Source organism: Podarcis erhardii (assembly GCF_964252035.2).
Source record: "Podarcis erhardii genome assembly, chromosome: 14".
Taxonomy (NCBI): Eukaryota; Metazoa; Chordata; class Lepidosauria; order Squamata; family Lacertidae; genus Podarcis; species Podarcis erhardii.
Window position 1 is genome coordinate 2,624,387 of NC_138503.1, and position 16,937 is coordinate 2,641,323.

The window sequence follows — 16,937 nt, forward strand, 5'->3', positions numbered from 1 at the left end:
GGACATAAATATTCCCTTATAGCTCCCCACTTTGTTCTGGGCCTGTGGAACTGATACCCCACCTCCTCTACCTTTCCTCTCCCCTTGTGCGTATTGTCCTTTTAGTTTGAAAGTCAGACCTGATTCAAGCAGGACCCTTTTTTAAAAAAAACATGAGCCACTTGGGGACACAACTGCTTGAGAAACAGGATAAAAATCTAGGAAACAGGCACTTCACCTCCTCTTGCTCCCAAGTGTACTGATTTGAACTTCATGAATTCCATTTAAGCCAACGTGACTAGCAACCATGGGAACTCCTCTTCCCATGTTTTGTCTGATCCTCTAAAGCCATTTAAATTTGGATGTTTACCACATCTTGATGCAGCAGATTCAGTAAGTAATTGGGCATGTTGTGTGAAATAGTACTGTTGTCTTTCTGGACACTGTCCACTAATTGAAAACCTCGAGGAGTTCAAGCACTGAGGGGAGCAGAAGGCCCTAACTGCTTTTTTGTACTATGCATAATAGTACAAACTTCAGTTAATTAGGTTTTTCACCCCAGGTATCAAAGACCAGCCCACACTGGTTCAGGGGCTACACATAAAGACACACTTCAATAGAGGACTTCCGGGTTAGCGCCATCGGCAATGGCGGTGCTCCTCTGACTGAGAGGAAACCGCTCCGTGGAATTCGGGTCGTGCCGCCGTGGCGAAGGCGGAGATCCTTTAGAAATCCCAGGCAGATGAAGCCTGGGAACATGGGATTCGGCTGACACCAGGAGCGCCCCCCCCCTACCCACAGGGAAACCCCTTTTCGGGGGTTCTGAAGTGATGTGGGGTGAGCGGCGCGGTGTTTTGAATCGACCGCTATTTTTACGGAGTGAAGCCGCGTAGCCGTTGCCGGAGAGCGCTGACTTTTTCTTGTGGACAACTGGATTTCAAACAACAACCCATGAGTAGAATGGAAATTGGATCTTTAAAGTATTTTTAAATTGGCACCGATCGGGGAAGGTCTAAACAGGAAGTCCGCCTCCCCTTTCTGTAAATAAACTGAAGCAAAGAACCTGTTAACTAAGGTCGTGGAGAGTTTTATGTAAAGGATTTAAATTCCACTGATTGAAACTACCATCAATAATTTTTTTTGGAAGCAGGGGAGCCTGCGGGAGAAGGTTAAAATTCGGGAATTGAAGCACCACTTCCCTAAACCCGGGAATGGTCTGTGAGAGCCTGCTGACGGTGAATAGATAAATTTGACAGCTGTCAAGTTAGCTGTCAAGATACAAAAGAAGGACTTTGTTTCTACTGTCTGTTTTTGTTACAATCTTACGTTTAAAAAGAAGGAAGGAACTGTTACAATTTAACGTATGGGACCTTTGGGTCTGTGCTGGAAGGAGTGAAAAGGAACTTGAATCCCCCTAGAGGGAGCTTTGGGATATTGTCGTAAGGAAGCAGCTAGGAAATTGCTTTTAAAGATAAAAGCCTTGACACTTCCAGAGGCGGCGCGAACGGCAATGGCGGTCCTCTTCTCTCTGTGAGGAGGAGCTCCGCGGAAAACGGGTCGTCCGCTACGGCGAAGCGGAGACCCATTCGGGAAACCCACAGGCAGCAAAAGCCTGTGGTCTTGGGACTCGGCGGGCGCCAGAAGCGGCCCCTGAAACGTTGAAGGAACCCCATAAGGGGCTCCGGAACGTGAAGGGGGTAGCGGTGCTGTGAGTCGTTGCGCAATCTGCGGAGTGAAGCCGCGCTGCTGCTGCCGGTGAGCGCTGACCTTTTTTCCTGGAAATTTCTGATTCGGAGAAAGCAACAACCCGTGAGTAAAGAAGGACTTTATAAAATTTGAGACTAAAAGTACTGAATTTGGCTGAAAGCGGAGCGACGCAAAACAGGAAGTCCGTCTTCCGCTGTCATTGAACTTTAAAGCAAAGAGCTGGAGGAGTGGGGGCATTGAAAGAACTTTTAACCTAATTGATCTGAGCACCCATTGAACTTTCTTTTAAACAAAATAAGGACTTTAAGCAACGGGTTTTTTGCCCTTTATTTGCTTCGTGATACCTTTCTTCTATTGGAATTACAATTTGAGTGAGAAACCCAGGTGCCGGAGCTGCCTGAGTAACTGAGCTGTCAGTTTGCAAGATCTGGCTACTGTGTATTAAAACTTGCAACAATCTGAGGGGGTTTGGACTTGCTACTTTGAAACACCATTTGAAACACCAGCATGCACTGTTTGAAACAATGTGGCTGTCAACACTAACTCTGCTTAAAACTTGTTATTGAAGGTTCTGGGACATTAAATTTGATTCTAATAACTTTACTAGAATTGGATTCTTCCCTGAAGATATTTTAAGATCCCCCTAGAGGATTTGGGATTTATAGCAGTGACATTATTTTACTTTCTCTTTCCCGACCTCCTGTTTGACTGTTTTCCTCTGGGCTGCAGCTTTCTCATGGGAACAACTCAGCTTGACCTTGACTTTTAGATAACTCTGGAATGAGTGGCGCAAGAAAGAGGGGAAGAACTAGACAAACAACTTTAACAACTTTAACCTCAGCCTTGCAGACACGTAGATCATCTGTACCTACTTTGCCTTCAGAGGAAGAAGCTGCTTCTCTGCCACAGGCAGGGGAGGGAGAAACTGAGCAGTTACAATTGGAAGATATGGCCTCAGGAGCAACTGCTTCTATTTTAGAGAAAATTTATGAAAAATTGGAATCTCTGGACAAGAGAGTGGAATCTTTGGACAAGAAAGCTGATGAGCAAACAGCTAAAATTGATCAAAATACAGAATGTCTAAATAGATTAACTGGACAAGTATCACAGAACGTACAAGCAATTGGGCAGTTGACGAAGGCCACAGTAGAAAATCGGAAATTGGCTGAGGACACTAGCCAAAAACTTGAAAATTTAGAACAAGAGGTAAGACCACTCTGCAAACAAGTAGGTGAACACCAGACCTATCTCTCTATGATAGAACTGCGGAACCGGGAGAGTAATTTAAGGATAAGGGCGATACCAGAAGTGGAAGAAGGCAACCTAGCTGAGTTTTTGACTAAAGAATTTTCCAAGTTTTGGAATTTAGAGGAAAAGGACTTTAAAATTGTATCAGCTTTCAGGCTTGGAAGATTTGCAAAGAAAGAGAAGCCCAGAGACTGTTTGATAACATTGAGATCAAAGGAGGAAAGGGATAAGATTTTGGGCCTACACTACGAAAAGTCACTGGACATTTTGGATAAAAGAATTGAAATTTACAAAGACATTCCTAAACAACTGTTGGACCTTAGATCTGCCTACCTTGAATTGGTTAGATTGCTGAGGAGCAACTCAATTATCTTCAGGTGGGAATTTCCCCAAGGATTATCCTTTACCTTCAGAGGGAAGAAGGTTAAAATTAGAACATTGGAAGATAGAGATAAATTTTTGATTGCATACGGAGAGGACCTTCAAAAAGGAATTGAATTACCCTCTGGGCCTGGAGCACCGGCGGTACCTGCACCTTCGGAACCTGAAGACCCAGCGAATAAGATACCACCCCCAGAAAAATAACCAGATTTATTCAGGATGTCTCTGCAACTTTTGAGTTGGAATATAAATGGCTGCAACATTCCGGAAAAAAGGAGGAAAATTTTTCACATATTAAAAAAAGAACAATTGGACATCATCTGCCTGCAAGAAACACATGTGACCAGGCTCCACAGAAAAGTGTTAATAAACAAAAGACTCGGCCAGGAATTTATATCTTCGGACAGAGTAAAGAAGAGAGGTGTGGTGATATATGCAAAAGAGAGCCTGTCACCTAAATTTTTATTTAAAGATGAACATGGAAGAATTTTGGCAATTGAGATACAACATCAAGGAGAGAAGCTTTTGATATTAGGAATCTATGCACCAAATGAGGGGAAATCGGAATTTTACAAGAAGTTGCACAAGACTATGCTGGATTATCTGGACTATAACAACATCATCATGATGGGAGACATGAACGGGGTCGTATCAACTAACATGGATAAGTCACAAAGCGAAAATGTCACAAAAGACGGCAGACTACCAAAGACTTTCTTTGAAATGACAGACAACATGGACCTGATTGACATTTGGAGAACAAAGAACCCCTTGGGAAGAGAGGGAACATTTTTCTCTGAAGCCCAACTGACATGGACAAGAATCGACCAAATATGGATATCTAGATGTCTGGCACCTAAGGCTAGAAAGGTGGAAATCTGCCCAAAGACCTGCTCCGACCATAATGCAGTAAAGATGGACATGACACTACTACCAACCGGCTCCTTTAGATGGAAGATGAATGACAATTTGTTTAGAGATCAGGAGATCACTAAGAAGGCCCAAAAAGTTTTGAAAGACTATTTTGAGATAAATTTGAACACTACGGTGGAAAAAAGGATTATCTGGGACGCAAGTAAGGCTGTGATGAGGGGGTTCCTGATACAACAGAATGCTGTAAAGAAAAGGACACAAAATGAGCGGAAAGACAAAATTTTGGAGAAAATTAAAGAATTAGAGAAGAAGTTAAGATCAAATCCGAAGTCACAGCCGACTCTGAGAGAAATTAAACTCCATCAAGCACAATACTCTAAATTGATAAACCAGGAAATAGAGTGGAAGATTAAACTAATGAAACAAAAAACTTTTGAATCGGCGAATAAATGTGGAAAACTGCTAGCTTGGCAGTTGAAGAGGAGACAAAAATTAAATACAGTTACAAATTTAGAGATTGAGGGAAGAAACATTCAGAACCCTGTGGATATTAGAAAGTGCTTCCAGAGATACTTCAAAAAATTATACACTCAAGGGCCGCAAGACGAGGTTGAGATTAAACAATTTTTGGAAAAAAATGGACTACCAAAATTGTCACAAGAAAATAGATCAATCCTGAATTGTAAAATAACACGACAAGAGATTGAACAAGCCATTCAGAACATGCAACTGGGCAAATCTCCAGGGCCAGATGGGCTGACCTCCAAGTACTATAAGACATTAAAAGACTATTTGATACAACCACTGATGGAGGTTAGCAATGAAATTATGGAGGGGAAGAGGGCGCCGGAATCGTGGAAGGAAGCTTTTATCACATTGATACCAAAATCGGAAGCTGAAAAGACACAACTTAAGAACTATCGTCCCATCTCTCTTTTAAATGTGGATTACAAAATATTTGCAGACATTTTGGCAAGTAGATTTAAAAAAGTTTTAAATGAAGTAATTCACAAGGACCAGGCAGGCTTTCTCCCAGGTAGACACTTGTTTGCTAATACAAGGAACATTATTGACATTTTGGAACTTTTGCAAACAGACATAAATACAAAAGCAGTGTTAATTTTTATAGATGCGGAGAAGGCCTTTGACAATATTTCCTGGAGATTTATGAAGGGAAATCTAAAAGAAATGGGAGTGGGACGGGGTTATGAGAATGGGATTGATGCAATATACTCAGAACAAAAGGCTAAATTGATAGTTAACAATGTGGTTACAGAAGAGTTTGAAATCGAAAAAGGAACACGACAAGGCTGCCCTATTTCCCCTTTGTTATTTATTTCGGTTCTGGAGGTGCTCTTGAATATGATTAGAGGGGACCGGTTGGTGGAAGGAATTCAGGTCGGAGCGAAACAATATAAACTTAAAGCTTTTGCAGATGACCTAGTTTTGACCCTGCAGGAGCCAGAATCTAGTACGAAAAGAGTACTACAATTGATTCAGGACTTTGGTCGGGTGGCGGGATTTAAATTAAACAAACAGAAAACCAAGGTGTTGGAAAAAAACTTGACAGATACAGAGTCAGAATGGTTTCAGAGAGAGACAGAATTAAATGTGGTTAAAAAAGTAAAGTACCTAGGGGTAAATATAACAGCAAAAAATCTGAGTCTATTTAAGGATAACTATGAAAAATGTTGGTCAGAAATTAAGAGAGACTTAGACAGTTGGACAAAATTGAAACTTTCTTTGTTACTTCCGGAGGCGGCGCGAAGGGCAATGGCTGCCCTTTCCTAACGGGAAGGGAAGCTCCGCTCGAGAAAGGGTCGTCCGCTACGGCGCAGCGGAGACCCGAAACGGAAACCCGCAGGCAGCAGAAGCCTGCGGTCCCGGGACCCGGCGGGCGCCAGCAGCGGCCACCGAAACGTTGAAGGAACCCCGTAAGGGGCTCCGGATCGCGGAGGAGGCTGCGGCGCTGTGGGTCGTTCCGCAATCGGCGGAGTGAAGCCGCGTAGCTGTTGCCAGTGAGCGCTGACCTTTCTTCCTGAAATTTATGCTCTGAAAACAACAACTCGTGAGTAAACAACTGACTGTATGCAATTTGGGACTTTAAAATATTAAATTTGGCTGAAAGCGGAGTGACGAAAAACAGGAAGTCCGTCTTCCGCTCCCATTGAACTTGAACGCAAAGAGCTGGAGGAGTGGAGGCAAAGAGAGATCTTTTAAACTATTTGATCTGAGCACCCATTGAACTTTATTCAAAGTGGAACAATAATTTTATGTGTTGGACTTTTATATTTTAATTTATACGGGGATATCTTTCTCCCTTTGGAGCTACATTCTAACTAAAAACCCCAGGCGCTGGAGCTGCCTGAGAAACTGAGCTGTCAGCTTGCAGTTTGCAGTTTGGATACTTTGAATCTGAACTTTGAAACAATCTGAGAGAATTTGAACTTGCTACTTTAAGGCATTTGGATTACCAGCTTGCACCATCAGAAACACTGTTGCTGTACTAAACCCCAACTCTGCTGAAAAATCTCTTTATTGAAGGTTCTTGGACTTAGAAATCTGACTTTATTTTAACTGAAATTGATTTCTTTCCTGAAATATTTTAAACTCCCCCTAGAGGATTTGGGACCTATAACAGTGACTTTTATTTTACTTTCCCTTTCCCGGCCCTCTGCTGACTGTTACCATCTGGGCTGTGGCTTTCTCATGGGAACAACTCAGCTTGACCTTGACTTTTAGATAACTTTGGAATGAGTGGTACAAGAAGGAGAGGAAGAACTAAACAAACAACTTTGACAACTTTAACCGCAGCCTCACAGGCACGTAGATCATCTGTGCCTACTTTGCCTTCTGAGGTGGAAGCTGTCTCTCTGCCTGTTTCTCTGCCTCGGGCAGGGGAGGGAGAAACTGAGGAATTACAACTGGAAGATATGGCCTCAGGGGCAAGCACTGCTATTTTAGAGAAAATTTTTGAAAAATTGGAATCTTTGGACAAGAGAGTGGAATCTTTGGACAAGAAAGCTGATGAGCAAACAGCTAAAATTGATCAAAATACAGAATGTTTAAATAAATTATCTGGACAAGTTGCACAGAATACTCAAGCAATCGCAGAATTGAAGGAGGCTGCAGGGGAAAATCGGAAATTGGCTGAAGATACCAGCCAAAAACTTGAAAATTTAGAACAAGAGGTAAGACCACTCTGCAAACAAGTAGGTGAACATCAGACCTATTTGTCCATGCTTGAACTGCGGAACAGGGAGAGCAATTTAAGGATAAGAGCAATACCAGAAGTGGAAGAAGGCAACCTAGCTGAGTTTTTGACTAAAGAATTTTCCAAATTTTGGAGTTTAGAGGAAAAGGATTTTAAAATTGTTTCGGCTTTTAGGCTCGGAAGACTTCTAAAGAAAGAGAAGCCCAGAGACTGTTTGATAATACTGAGGTCAAAGGAGGAAAGGGATAAGATTTTGGGCCTACACTACGGAAAGTCACTGGACATTTTGGACAAAAGAATTGAGATTTACAAGGATATTCCTAAACAACTGCTAGATCTTAGATCTAACTATTTGGAGTTGACAAGACTACTAAGGAAGAATTCAATCATCTTTAGGTGGGAATTTCCTCAAGGACTATCTTTTACTTTTAGAGGGAAGAAGATCAAAATCAGAACATCGGAAGATAGAGATACATTTCTGAACGTATACGGAGAGGACCTTCACAAAGGAATTGACCAACTTCCAGGGCCTGAAACACCAGAGGTACCTGCACCCTTGGACCCTGAAGATCTTCTGAATAAGATACCACCCCTTGAAAAATAACCAGATTTATTCAGGATGTCTCTGCAACTTTTGAGCTGGAACATTAATGGCTGCAACATCCCGGAAAAAAGGAGGAAAATTTTTCATATATTAAAAAAAGAACAATTGGATATTATCTGCTTACAAGAAACACATGTGACTAGGCTCCATAGAAAGGTGTTAATAAACAAAAGACTTGGTCAAGAATTCATATCTTCGGACAGAGTAAAGAAGCGAGGAGTGGTGATATATGCAAAAGAGAGCCTGTCACCTAAATTCTTATTCAAAGACGAACATGGAAGAATATTAGGAATTGAGATACAACATCAAGGAGAAAAGATTTTGATATTAGGAATTTATGCACCAAATGACGGGAAATCGGAATTTTACAAGAAGTTGCATGAGATTATGCTGGACTATCTGGACTACAACAACATCATTATGATGGGAGATATGAATGGGGTCGTATCGACAAACATGGATAAGTCACAAAATCAAAATGTTACAAAAGACGGCAGACTGCCAAAGACCTTTTTTGAAATGGCTGACAATATGGACTGGATTGACATTTGGAGAACTAAGAACCCCCTGGGAAGAGAGGGAACATTCTTCTCTGAAGCCCAACTGACTTGGACAAGAATCGACCAAATATGGATATCTAGAGGTCTGGCACCCAAGGTCAGAAAAGTGGAAATCTGCCCAAAGACCTGCTCCGACCATAATGCGCTGAAGATGGATATGACATTTTTGCCAACCGGCTCCTTTAGATGGAAGATGAATGATAGCTTGTTTAGAGATCAGGAGATTGTCAAGAAGGCCCAAAAAACTCTAAAGGATTATTTTGAAATAAATATGAACACTACGGTGGAAAAAAGAACTATCTGGGACGCAAGCAAAGCTGTGATGAGGGGGTTCTTGATACAACAGAACACTGTAAAGAAAAGAACACAAAATGAAAGGAAGGATAAGATTTTGCAGAAAATCAAAGAATTGGAGAAGAAATTAAGATCAAATCCGAAGTCACAGCCGATTCTGAGAGAAATTAAACTGTATCAAGCTCAATATTCCAAATTGATAAACCAAGAAATAGAATGGAAGATTAAATTAATGAAACAAAAAACTTTTGAATCGGCAAACAAATGTGGGAAACTGCTAGCCTGGTATTGCCAAAAATGTTGTTTTTGTTTCAAACACCACAGATTGTGGACAAGACGGAGTGCTTCCGGAAGTGGCAGAGAGATATTTCTAAGTTTGTCTGGCAGGGCAAAAAGCCCAGAATTAAGTTTAAGATATTAACTGATGCGAAAGAAAGAGGGGGCTTTGCCCTGCCAGACTTAAAGTTGTACTACGAGGCCGCAGCTTTCTGCTGGCTAAAAGACTGGCTACTTCTTGAAGACACTGATGTACTGGATTTGGAAGGTTTTAATAATGCTTTTGGTTGGCATGCATACTTATGGTACGACAAAGTTAAGATCAATAAGGCCTTTAAGAACCATATTGTCAGAAAAGCAGTGTTTAATGTCTGGACAAAATATAAAGACTTATTGGAAAACAAAACTCCAAGGTGGCTATCACCTCTGGAAGCTAAGGCCCGAAAAAGACCCAATATGGAGGCCAAATGGCCAAAATATTGGGAAATATTAGAAAAAGATGGAGACAACTGGAAATTGCAGAGTTTGGAGAAAATGAAGGATAAAGTGCGAGACTGGTTACACTACGCTCAGATTAAAGAAGTTTTTAAAAACGACAAAAAGTTAGGGTTCCAGGTGGAGAAATCGAAATTGGAAACAGAATTGTTAGAACCTAAGACTAAGGTAATTTCAAGAATGTATAACTTGCTGTTAAAATGGAACACACAAGATGAAATGGTTAAATCGGCTATGATAAAATGGGCACAGGATATAGGCTATAACATCATGTTTGAGGACTGGGAAAGGTTGTGGACCACTGGGTTGAACTTCACTGCATGTAATGCTTTGAAGGAAAATGTAATGAAAATGATATATAGATGATACATGACCCCAGTTAAACTTGCCAAAATATACCATTTGTCTGATAACAAATGTTGGAAATGTAAAGGAAATGAAGGAACATTCTTTCACCTCTGGTGGACCTGCCCTAGAGTGAAGGCCTTCTGGGAAATGATATATAATGAGTTGAAAAAGGTATTTAAGTATACTTTCCCCAAGAAACCAGAGGCCTTCCTCCTGGGTATTGTCGGCCAGAGGGTGATAAAGAAGGACAGAACTTTTTTCCTGTACGCAACAACGGCAGCAAGGATACTCATCGCTAAGCATTGGAAAACTCAAGATCTACCCACACTGGAAGAATGGCAGATGCAACTGATAGACTATATGGAACTGGCCGAGATGACCGGCAGAATCCGAGACCTGGGAGAGGAGAGGGTTGAAGAAGATTGGAAGAAATTTAAGATGTATTTGCAAAAATACTGTAATTTGGTTGAATGTTAAGAAGGATGCTAGATCATAAATAATTGAGCACCACTAAACTAGACGGAATTGGGATGACAAGTGAGAAATATAAACCTTCTGGAGAACTATTAGATTATATTTAAATGAACGGGGCATAAGAACGTAAACAAGATGATAAATTGCTGGTAAAAATTTACAATGATGTAAGTGGGAGCGGGAGACGCGAGGGAGTCCAAAGAAGTTATGAAACTATGTTACGATACATGTTATATTGTTTATTATTTTTACACCTGTATTTAAAAATTTTAATAAACATTTTTTAAAAATAAAGATAAAAGCCTTGAGAAACCAGTTTTTGACCTTGGACTGTTTAAGGATGGCAGTCGGGAAGGAAATCGAGTGTGAACTGAACAGGACATTTTATCTCTTGGGAAAGCTGCAAGACCAGATAAATGTTATGGCTACTAATGCTGTAATCTTGGGAACAAAAGTGGGTATTAGTAAAGAAGTTGACAAGAACTCAGCACAGGAACCTCTTCCAACTGAACAAATCGAAAAATTTGAGGAGAATCATGTTGTGATTAAAGTGATGAAAGGGGGAGCCGTAACCCTACAGAGGCAAATGGTGGACTACAATTTGAGGCATCACATGATGGCAACTAGGAGAAGCAAATTTTTGGAGATGGAAGCCTGGCTTGGTCTGGAAAATGAAAGACGGAGAGATCACCCTATGTGGAGATGACCTTTGGGATACAAATCTGAGCCAGGTGGAGGTTGGAGTTTCGGGGGCCTTTGGATTTGAAAGGAATGTGAAACAAGATTTGGAATATCCTATAGGCCCTGTTTTTAACTATGGAAGTTTGACAGGAAGGAATATGATTACCGTTGGGTTGGAGCTTCCCCGAGATCTGGTTTTCAACACCAAAGATTGTCAAAAAGACCGGCAGAGGGGACATGAAAGAGACTTGAGAGCCTCGGACTTGAGATCTCCGGGTTGATGGTTTTCCGAGATTGATGGAACTATTGCTAGGGGCCGAAACCGGGGAGGGGATCTGGTGGAAGAAGATTGGGAACTTAAAGTGTATATAATATAATTTGTTTTTTTTTTTTTAATGAGAGATGGGAAAATCGTGGAATGGAATCTTTTTTGACCCTGGGGGGAAACGTTTTAAGAATAAGTACAGATATATAAGTTTTGATGAGAAATAAGATTAAATAAAGTAAAGGTGGATGGTTATTTGGTGAAAGAAAGAATGGGAAATTATAGTATATTAAGATAAGATATAAGGATAAGGATAGGATGGGGGATTTGCTGAAATATCTATATGAATTAGAATACAAAGAGGGGAATTATAGTATGTTAAGATAAATTATTAGGATAAAAACAAAGTTGGAAGGATTTGCTGGAATATCTAATTGAATTAGAATACAAAAATGGGAGGCGTGAGGAAGTCAAGGAAATAAGTGAATGTAAGTAAGTGAGTTAAAGATCTGACTTGTTTTTTACTTCTTTTTTTTCTTTTCTTTTTTCTGTTTTTTGATGTTTTTTTTATGTACTGTTTTTTCTTTTTTTCTTCGATTGTTTTCTTTTTATCTTTTTTCTGTAACCTTTAAAATCTTAATAATTTTTTTTTTTTTTTAAAAAAGAAACACTTCAATAATTTGTCTAGAGGAATTGTGTCTTTGTAAAGTGCCACCATTTTTTAAAAGCCAAGCAAACAAACACGTCCATATTTTAAAAGATGTAGCAATCAAGATTATCATTTTCTCAAATATGAAGCATGAAGTGCTGGTTTTCCTTTTGCCCCTGTGCAAGGCACTGACATATCAAATCAGTACTGCAGCTTTCTCTATGCAGGAACACTGCACATTTAAATAATAATAATAATAATAATGTATACTTTAAGGTACAATAGTGATAACTCTGACTTGAATGCATTATTTCAAATAAGAAAGTTACTTATAGAAAAAAGAGGCAACTCATGCTGATTATGATGTAATTTTATTCAAAAGCTTCTATGTGGGCTTATTCATTGCTCTAAAGTGGGGGAAGCAACTCTAATTTGTCAGAGTTTGCTTTTTAAAAAATAAGAACACATTATAAGGCTCAATCCATCAGGAAGGTGCACACCCAATGAAATGGACCAAACAACCTGTTCCGTTTCAATGAGGCTCCAGCAGGACTTCCTGATGGATTGTGCCCACAAAGCGACAATGCTACGTAAATATGGAGATCTCCCATTTGTGCTACACAGAACTGTAGCATAACCTTACATATAAGCCAGTTCTCGGCACAATGTAGAACTTGACACCAGTGAAAGGCTATTCGAGTTCCACACTTGGGAGTCACTCTTCACTTGACTGATGCATCATGGAGTCTTTTCCTTTCAACCCAGACGCTATTATTTTGCAACATGACCTCTAAACATAAAGGCAACTCCGACATATTGATGAGAGAATCTAATATCAACAGGTGAGGTTGCCACAAATAAGATTGCTCAGACAGGCTCAAAATAACTTGCACACTAGCTCACAAAAAGTTGCATTTTGAGGATATGTTACTCTCCTCAGAAAGCAGTAGCAGTAACAGAACTTCTGTATGAACGTCCCCAGGCCTTTCATTCTATGAAAGGGAGATTTGCTGTGTAATTGTGAAGTGTTTTTTTAAAGCAAGATGCCTGTGGCATCTAATAATGCTTCTTCTTCTTCTTTTTACAGTTTATACAACAGCTTCAAGGAGTTTTGTATCACCTTAAAGACTAACAAATTTATTATGCTATAAACTTTCATGGACTACCATCAACTTCTGCAGATGCAAGAAGCTGATAACCTGAGTAACAGGTGTTGAGTTATGGTTCAACTTGTGCCATAATAAATAAATAAATAACATTGTTAGGGATGCATTCAACTAAATTATATTCAGAGGAGACCGCTTGAAATTAATTGGCCTTTTAGTTTGTCCATTATTTTCACTGCATCTACTATGAGTATTTACAGCATTTATATACTGTCTTTTTGTCAGTTTACAATTTTAAAGCACTAAAACAAATAATATAAAATGTAAACTGTGGAGAAGGCTCTGAAGTTGTCTTTGCCTGCTCCCATCACATGATTCTTCCTTCCTGTAAGACTAACCCTGAACACAGCCCTAAGTCTTTAAGGTAACACAAGCCTCTTGGTTGTCTTTGCTACCCATCTGGAAATTGTTTCAAAAGAACCTGCATCACCTACATGTTTAGTTTTCTGAATGTCATGATGTACTATAGCATCAAACTACTGCCTTGATGGAGGGCTGCAGTCCTAAATGTACTTGCCAGGAAGTAAAGCCCACCAAGCATAGTGGATTTAAATTCAAGGAGAACACATTTATGATAGAGCCAATATTTCACCTTTCAGTACACTCTCCATTAGCAATAACTAGAATTCCTCTTCTGCATGTAAAGTGTGTGATGCTTTCAATGCCTTTAGCTTTTCAATGGCAGATGTGACTGAAACTTCTCCATGTACCTTGTTGTCTCTTGTTCGCACATTCACAGCATTATTAGTTTTCTCCTTTTCTCCAACCACTGCAAGAAACAACGCAGAGCAATGTTACTTGCCACACAGCCATAATGCCTTGTACTGCGACAATGCTACACACTTACTCAATAAGATGTCCTACTGGATTCAGTAGGGTAATTTCTGAGCAATGCTGTGGCTCACACTAAGATTTATGAGGCCCATGAAAATCCACAGATGTACTTTTTCAGAATATATCCTGTGGCTATAATTTATTTACTCACATGAACTATCAATTCATGTACTTCTCTCTCAAACATATATAATTTATACACACAGTGTGTACTGCCTTCTATTGTGATGATGCTATGGTCTCCCTTTTCTACTCTCGCCAATCAACAAAGGCCTTGTGCACTGACAGATTGTTACACTGCTCAATGGTTTAATTGTTACGAACATTCTATATCACCACTGGAGCTCAACAAATGCCTAGCAAGTTCTTATATCAAGCTACTAAACTCAGAGAACTTACAGCCAATAGTGGTTTCTACTGGCCAGTACTTACTTTGGAGAAAAAATTAGTAAAGCCACTGTTTTCCTACAAATTTACATGTTTCTGTGCCAGTGTGGTGTAGTGGTTAAGAGCGGTAGTCTCGTAATCTGGGGAACCGGGTTCGCGTCTCCGCTCCTCCACATGCAGCTGCTGGGTGACCTTGGGCCAGTCACACTTCTCTGAAGTCTCTTAGCCCCACTCCCCTCACAGAGTGTTTGTTGTGGGGGAGGAAGGGAAAGGAGACTGTTAGCCGCTTTGAGACTCCTTAAAGGGAGTGAAAGGCGGGATATCAAATCCAAACTCTTTAATTAAAATCTCTGACCAAAAAAAGGAAAGCCAAATTCACAAGAAAACATTCAGATTCAAGAAGCATTTGTTAGTGCAGTTTTTCCCTAGGCTATGTGCTTTGCTCTTATATGTTTAGAAGCGCACCTTGCAAATAAACTATTAAGTAGCCCAATGAAGTCAGAGAAGAGCTAAATAGCCCCTGAACCTATTAAGACTTAGTATGTTATCCAAACATGAAAACTGGGACAAGCTACCCTGAAACTGGCAGTAAATGAGGGACAGAACTTTTCCCTCTACCCAACAAGAACAACATTCTCTACTTGTGTCAACCATATTGGGTTTTTCATTCTGAGTAAGGTGGGAGGCAAGAATGATGAACGAAAAGTCATAGATACCAAAAATAAAATTATACTGAGCCAGTTGTGCATTTCTTATCTTCTTGTTTAAGGTGCAGCTTTGATCTAGATCAACATCAGCCATGAATCCAGCTGCAAAAAAGTCACTGCGAATCTAAAAAAAAAAAAAAAAAGAGACAATGTAAAAATGTGTTACATTTTACAATTTGGTAACATTTCTGTGCCAAATGATATATTCTGACATATATTGAGAAGCAGACTTTTCAAAGCTCCAAGGCTAGAGAAGCCTTTTCATGGCAATCTGTACACTGAGAAACCTCTGCGTGTCTGCCACAAAAATCCCTGCATTGCAAGGTATATTTCTGGGGGATGTGTTCTAAATGGGCCCTCTCCATTCAAATAGGGCACCTATCACGTTATGTTGGGCCACATCATTGGCCTAGGTCTAGTGAGAGTACATTTGAGAAGCCTCCCTGTGGTGGTTCGTTGGCAGGGAAATTCTCTAAAGGCAAAGAAGCTGACCTTTAGGGAAGCTTGGCCATTATGATCAAACATCTCAGTGCAGAAGGGTCATCAGCCCCCAAAGAATCCCAGAGTTCCTTGCAACACAGTTTAAAAACAGCTGCTGGGTAACACGCTTAGGTCTAAGTAACATTACTTACAGGCTTATGCTGACTGAGACCACTGACCCACCTAGCTCAGTGTTGTCTACCCAGAGTAACAACAGCTCTCCAGACAAGGGTCTTTCCCAGAGCTACACAGTGATGCTGCTGATTTAACCAGGGATCTTCTGCAAGCAAAGCACATGCTCTGTCAGAAGGAAATTCCACAGAGTTCAAGGCAGAAGCATGCTGAGGGTTGTATACATGCAGCCTCTATTCCTGAAGTTCTAAACATCACAACAGTGAACAATTATCTCCTTTACATAATATACTTTAAAAATTTCTATTTAAAACAAAAACAACAACAAAATACATGTAGGAAACAAAGTACAATTGCACAGCAGAGAGGCTGGAAACAGTAGGAGGGATAAAAATACTAGCAGCAAAGATTCCCAAGCCATATTCAAGTCTTCGGAAATGTCATTAAAGTTTAGCAGAGTGAACACTCTGGCAGATCTGAACCAACTTTTAAAAAGGGTACAACTCAGCTGAAAATTACGGTAATTCAGGATTTTATAACTATATATAACTACACTTGACCTTAGCCAAAATGCTGAGAAGCTCAGTAGTAGAGGATCTGCCTTGCAAACAGAAGGTCCCAGATTCAATTTCCAGCATCTCCAGATAAGATTGGGAGAGAAGAAGGCCTGAAAGGCTGGAGAGCTGCTGCCAGCCAGTGTAGAGAATACTGAGCTAGATGGACTAATGGTTTGATTAAATACAAGGCAGCTTCCTATGTTATACCTGAACAAAAGCAAAACACTTCAGTTGTTGTGCAGTTGACACTTCTGCTCTTACCTGTTGAGCATATTCTTCACAGGTGTGACCGACAGGAACTACCATGACCTGCCGAGGAGAAAGCCAAAAGGGCCTGGCCAAAATAAGAACCTCAGTGAATATGCAGCTATTATAAACTTTTTTTTCCACACAGCGTTAATCACAGTTGCTTATACATCACACGCATACATACTTTGCATTATGGAAACGTTAAGTTCATATTGTGTCGTGTGCTCATGTTTGCACTACAAACTTTGTAGTGTGTTTCTCAGACTCAATTTATATAAAATGCAGATCACAGGTAAGTAATTACTTGTGCAAGTAGTCTATACGCCCCCAACCATCTTGCATAAAAAATGCTTACCCTCTATGCCAACCCATGCTCA

The 16,937-nt window shown here is 40.2% G+C and overlaps 1 protein-coding gene across 3 annotated transcripts in view; it reads right to left on the minus strand.

Moving 5' to 3' along the window:
* Nucleotides 1–12,400: 12,400 nt before the first annotated feature.
* The window catches only part of TARS3 (threonyl-tRNA synthetase 3), a 68,929-nt gene continuing 64,392 nt past the window's right edge, over nucleotides 12,401–16,937 (minus strand). For all 3 annotated transcript variants that reach the window (XM_081838888.1, XM_081838890.1, XM_081838889.1), the window contains exons 17-19: nucleotides 16,573–16,645; nucleotides 15,152–15,266; nucleotides 12,401–13,983 (exon numbers count right to left, since the gene is read on the minus strand). In XM_081838888.1, coding sequence (XP_081695014.1) covers nucleotides 13,835–13,983; nucleotides 15,152–15,266; nucleotides 16,573–16,645 — 337 coding nt within the window. In that variant the 3' untranslated portion in view covers nucleotides 12,401–13,834. The remainder of the gene's footprint in view (nucleotides 13,984–15,151; nucleotides 15,267–16,572; nucleotides 16,646–16,937) is intronic.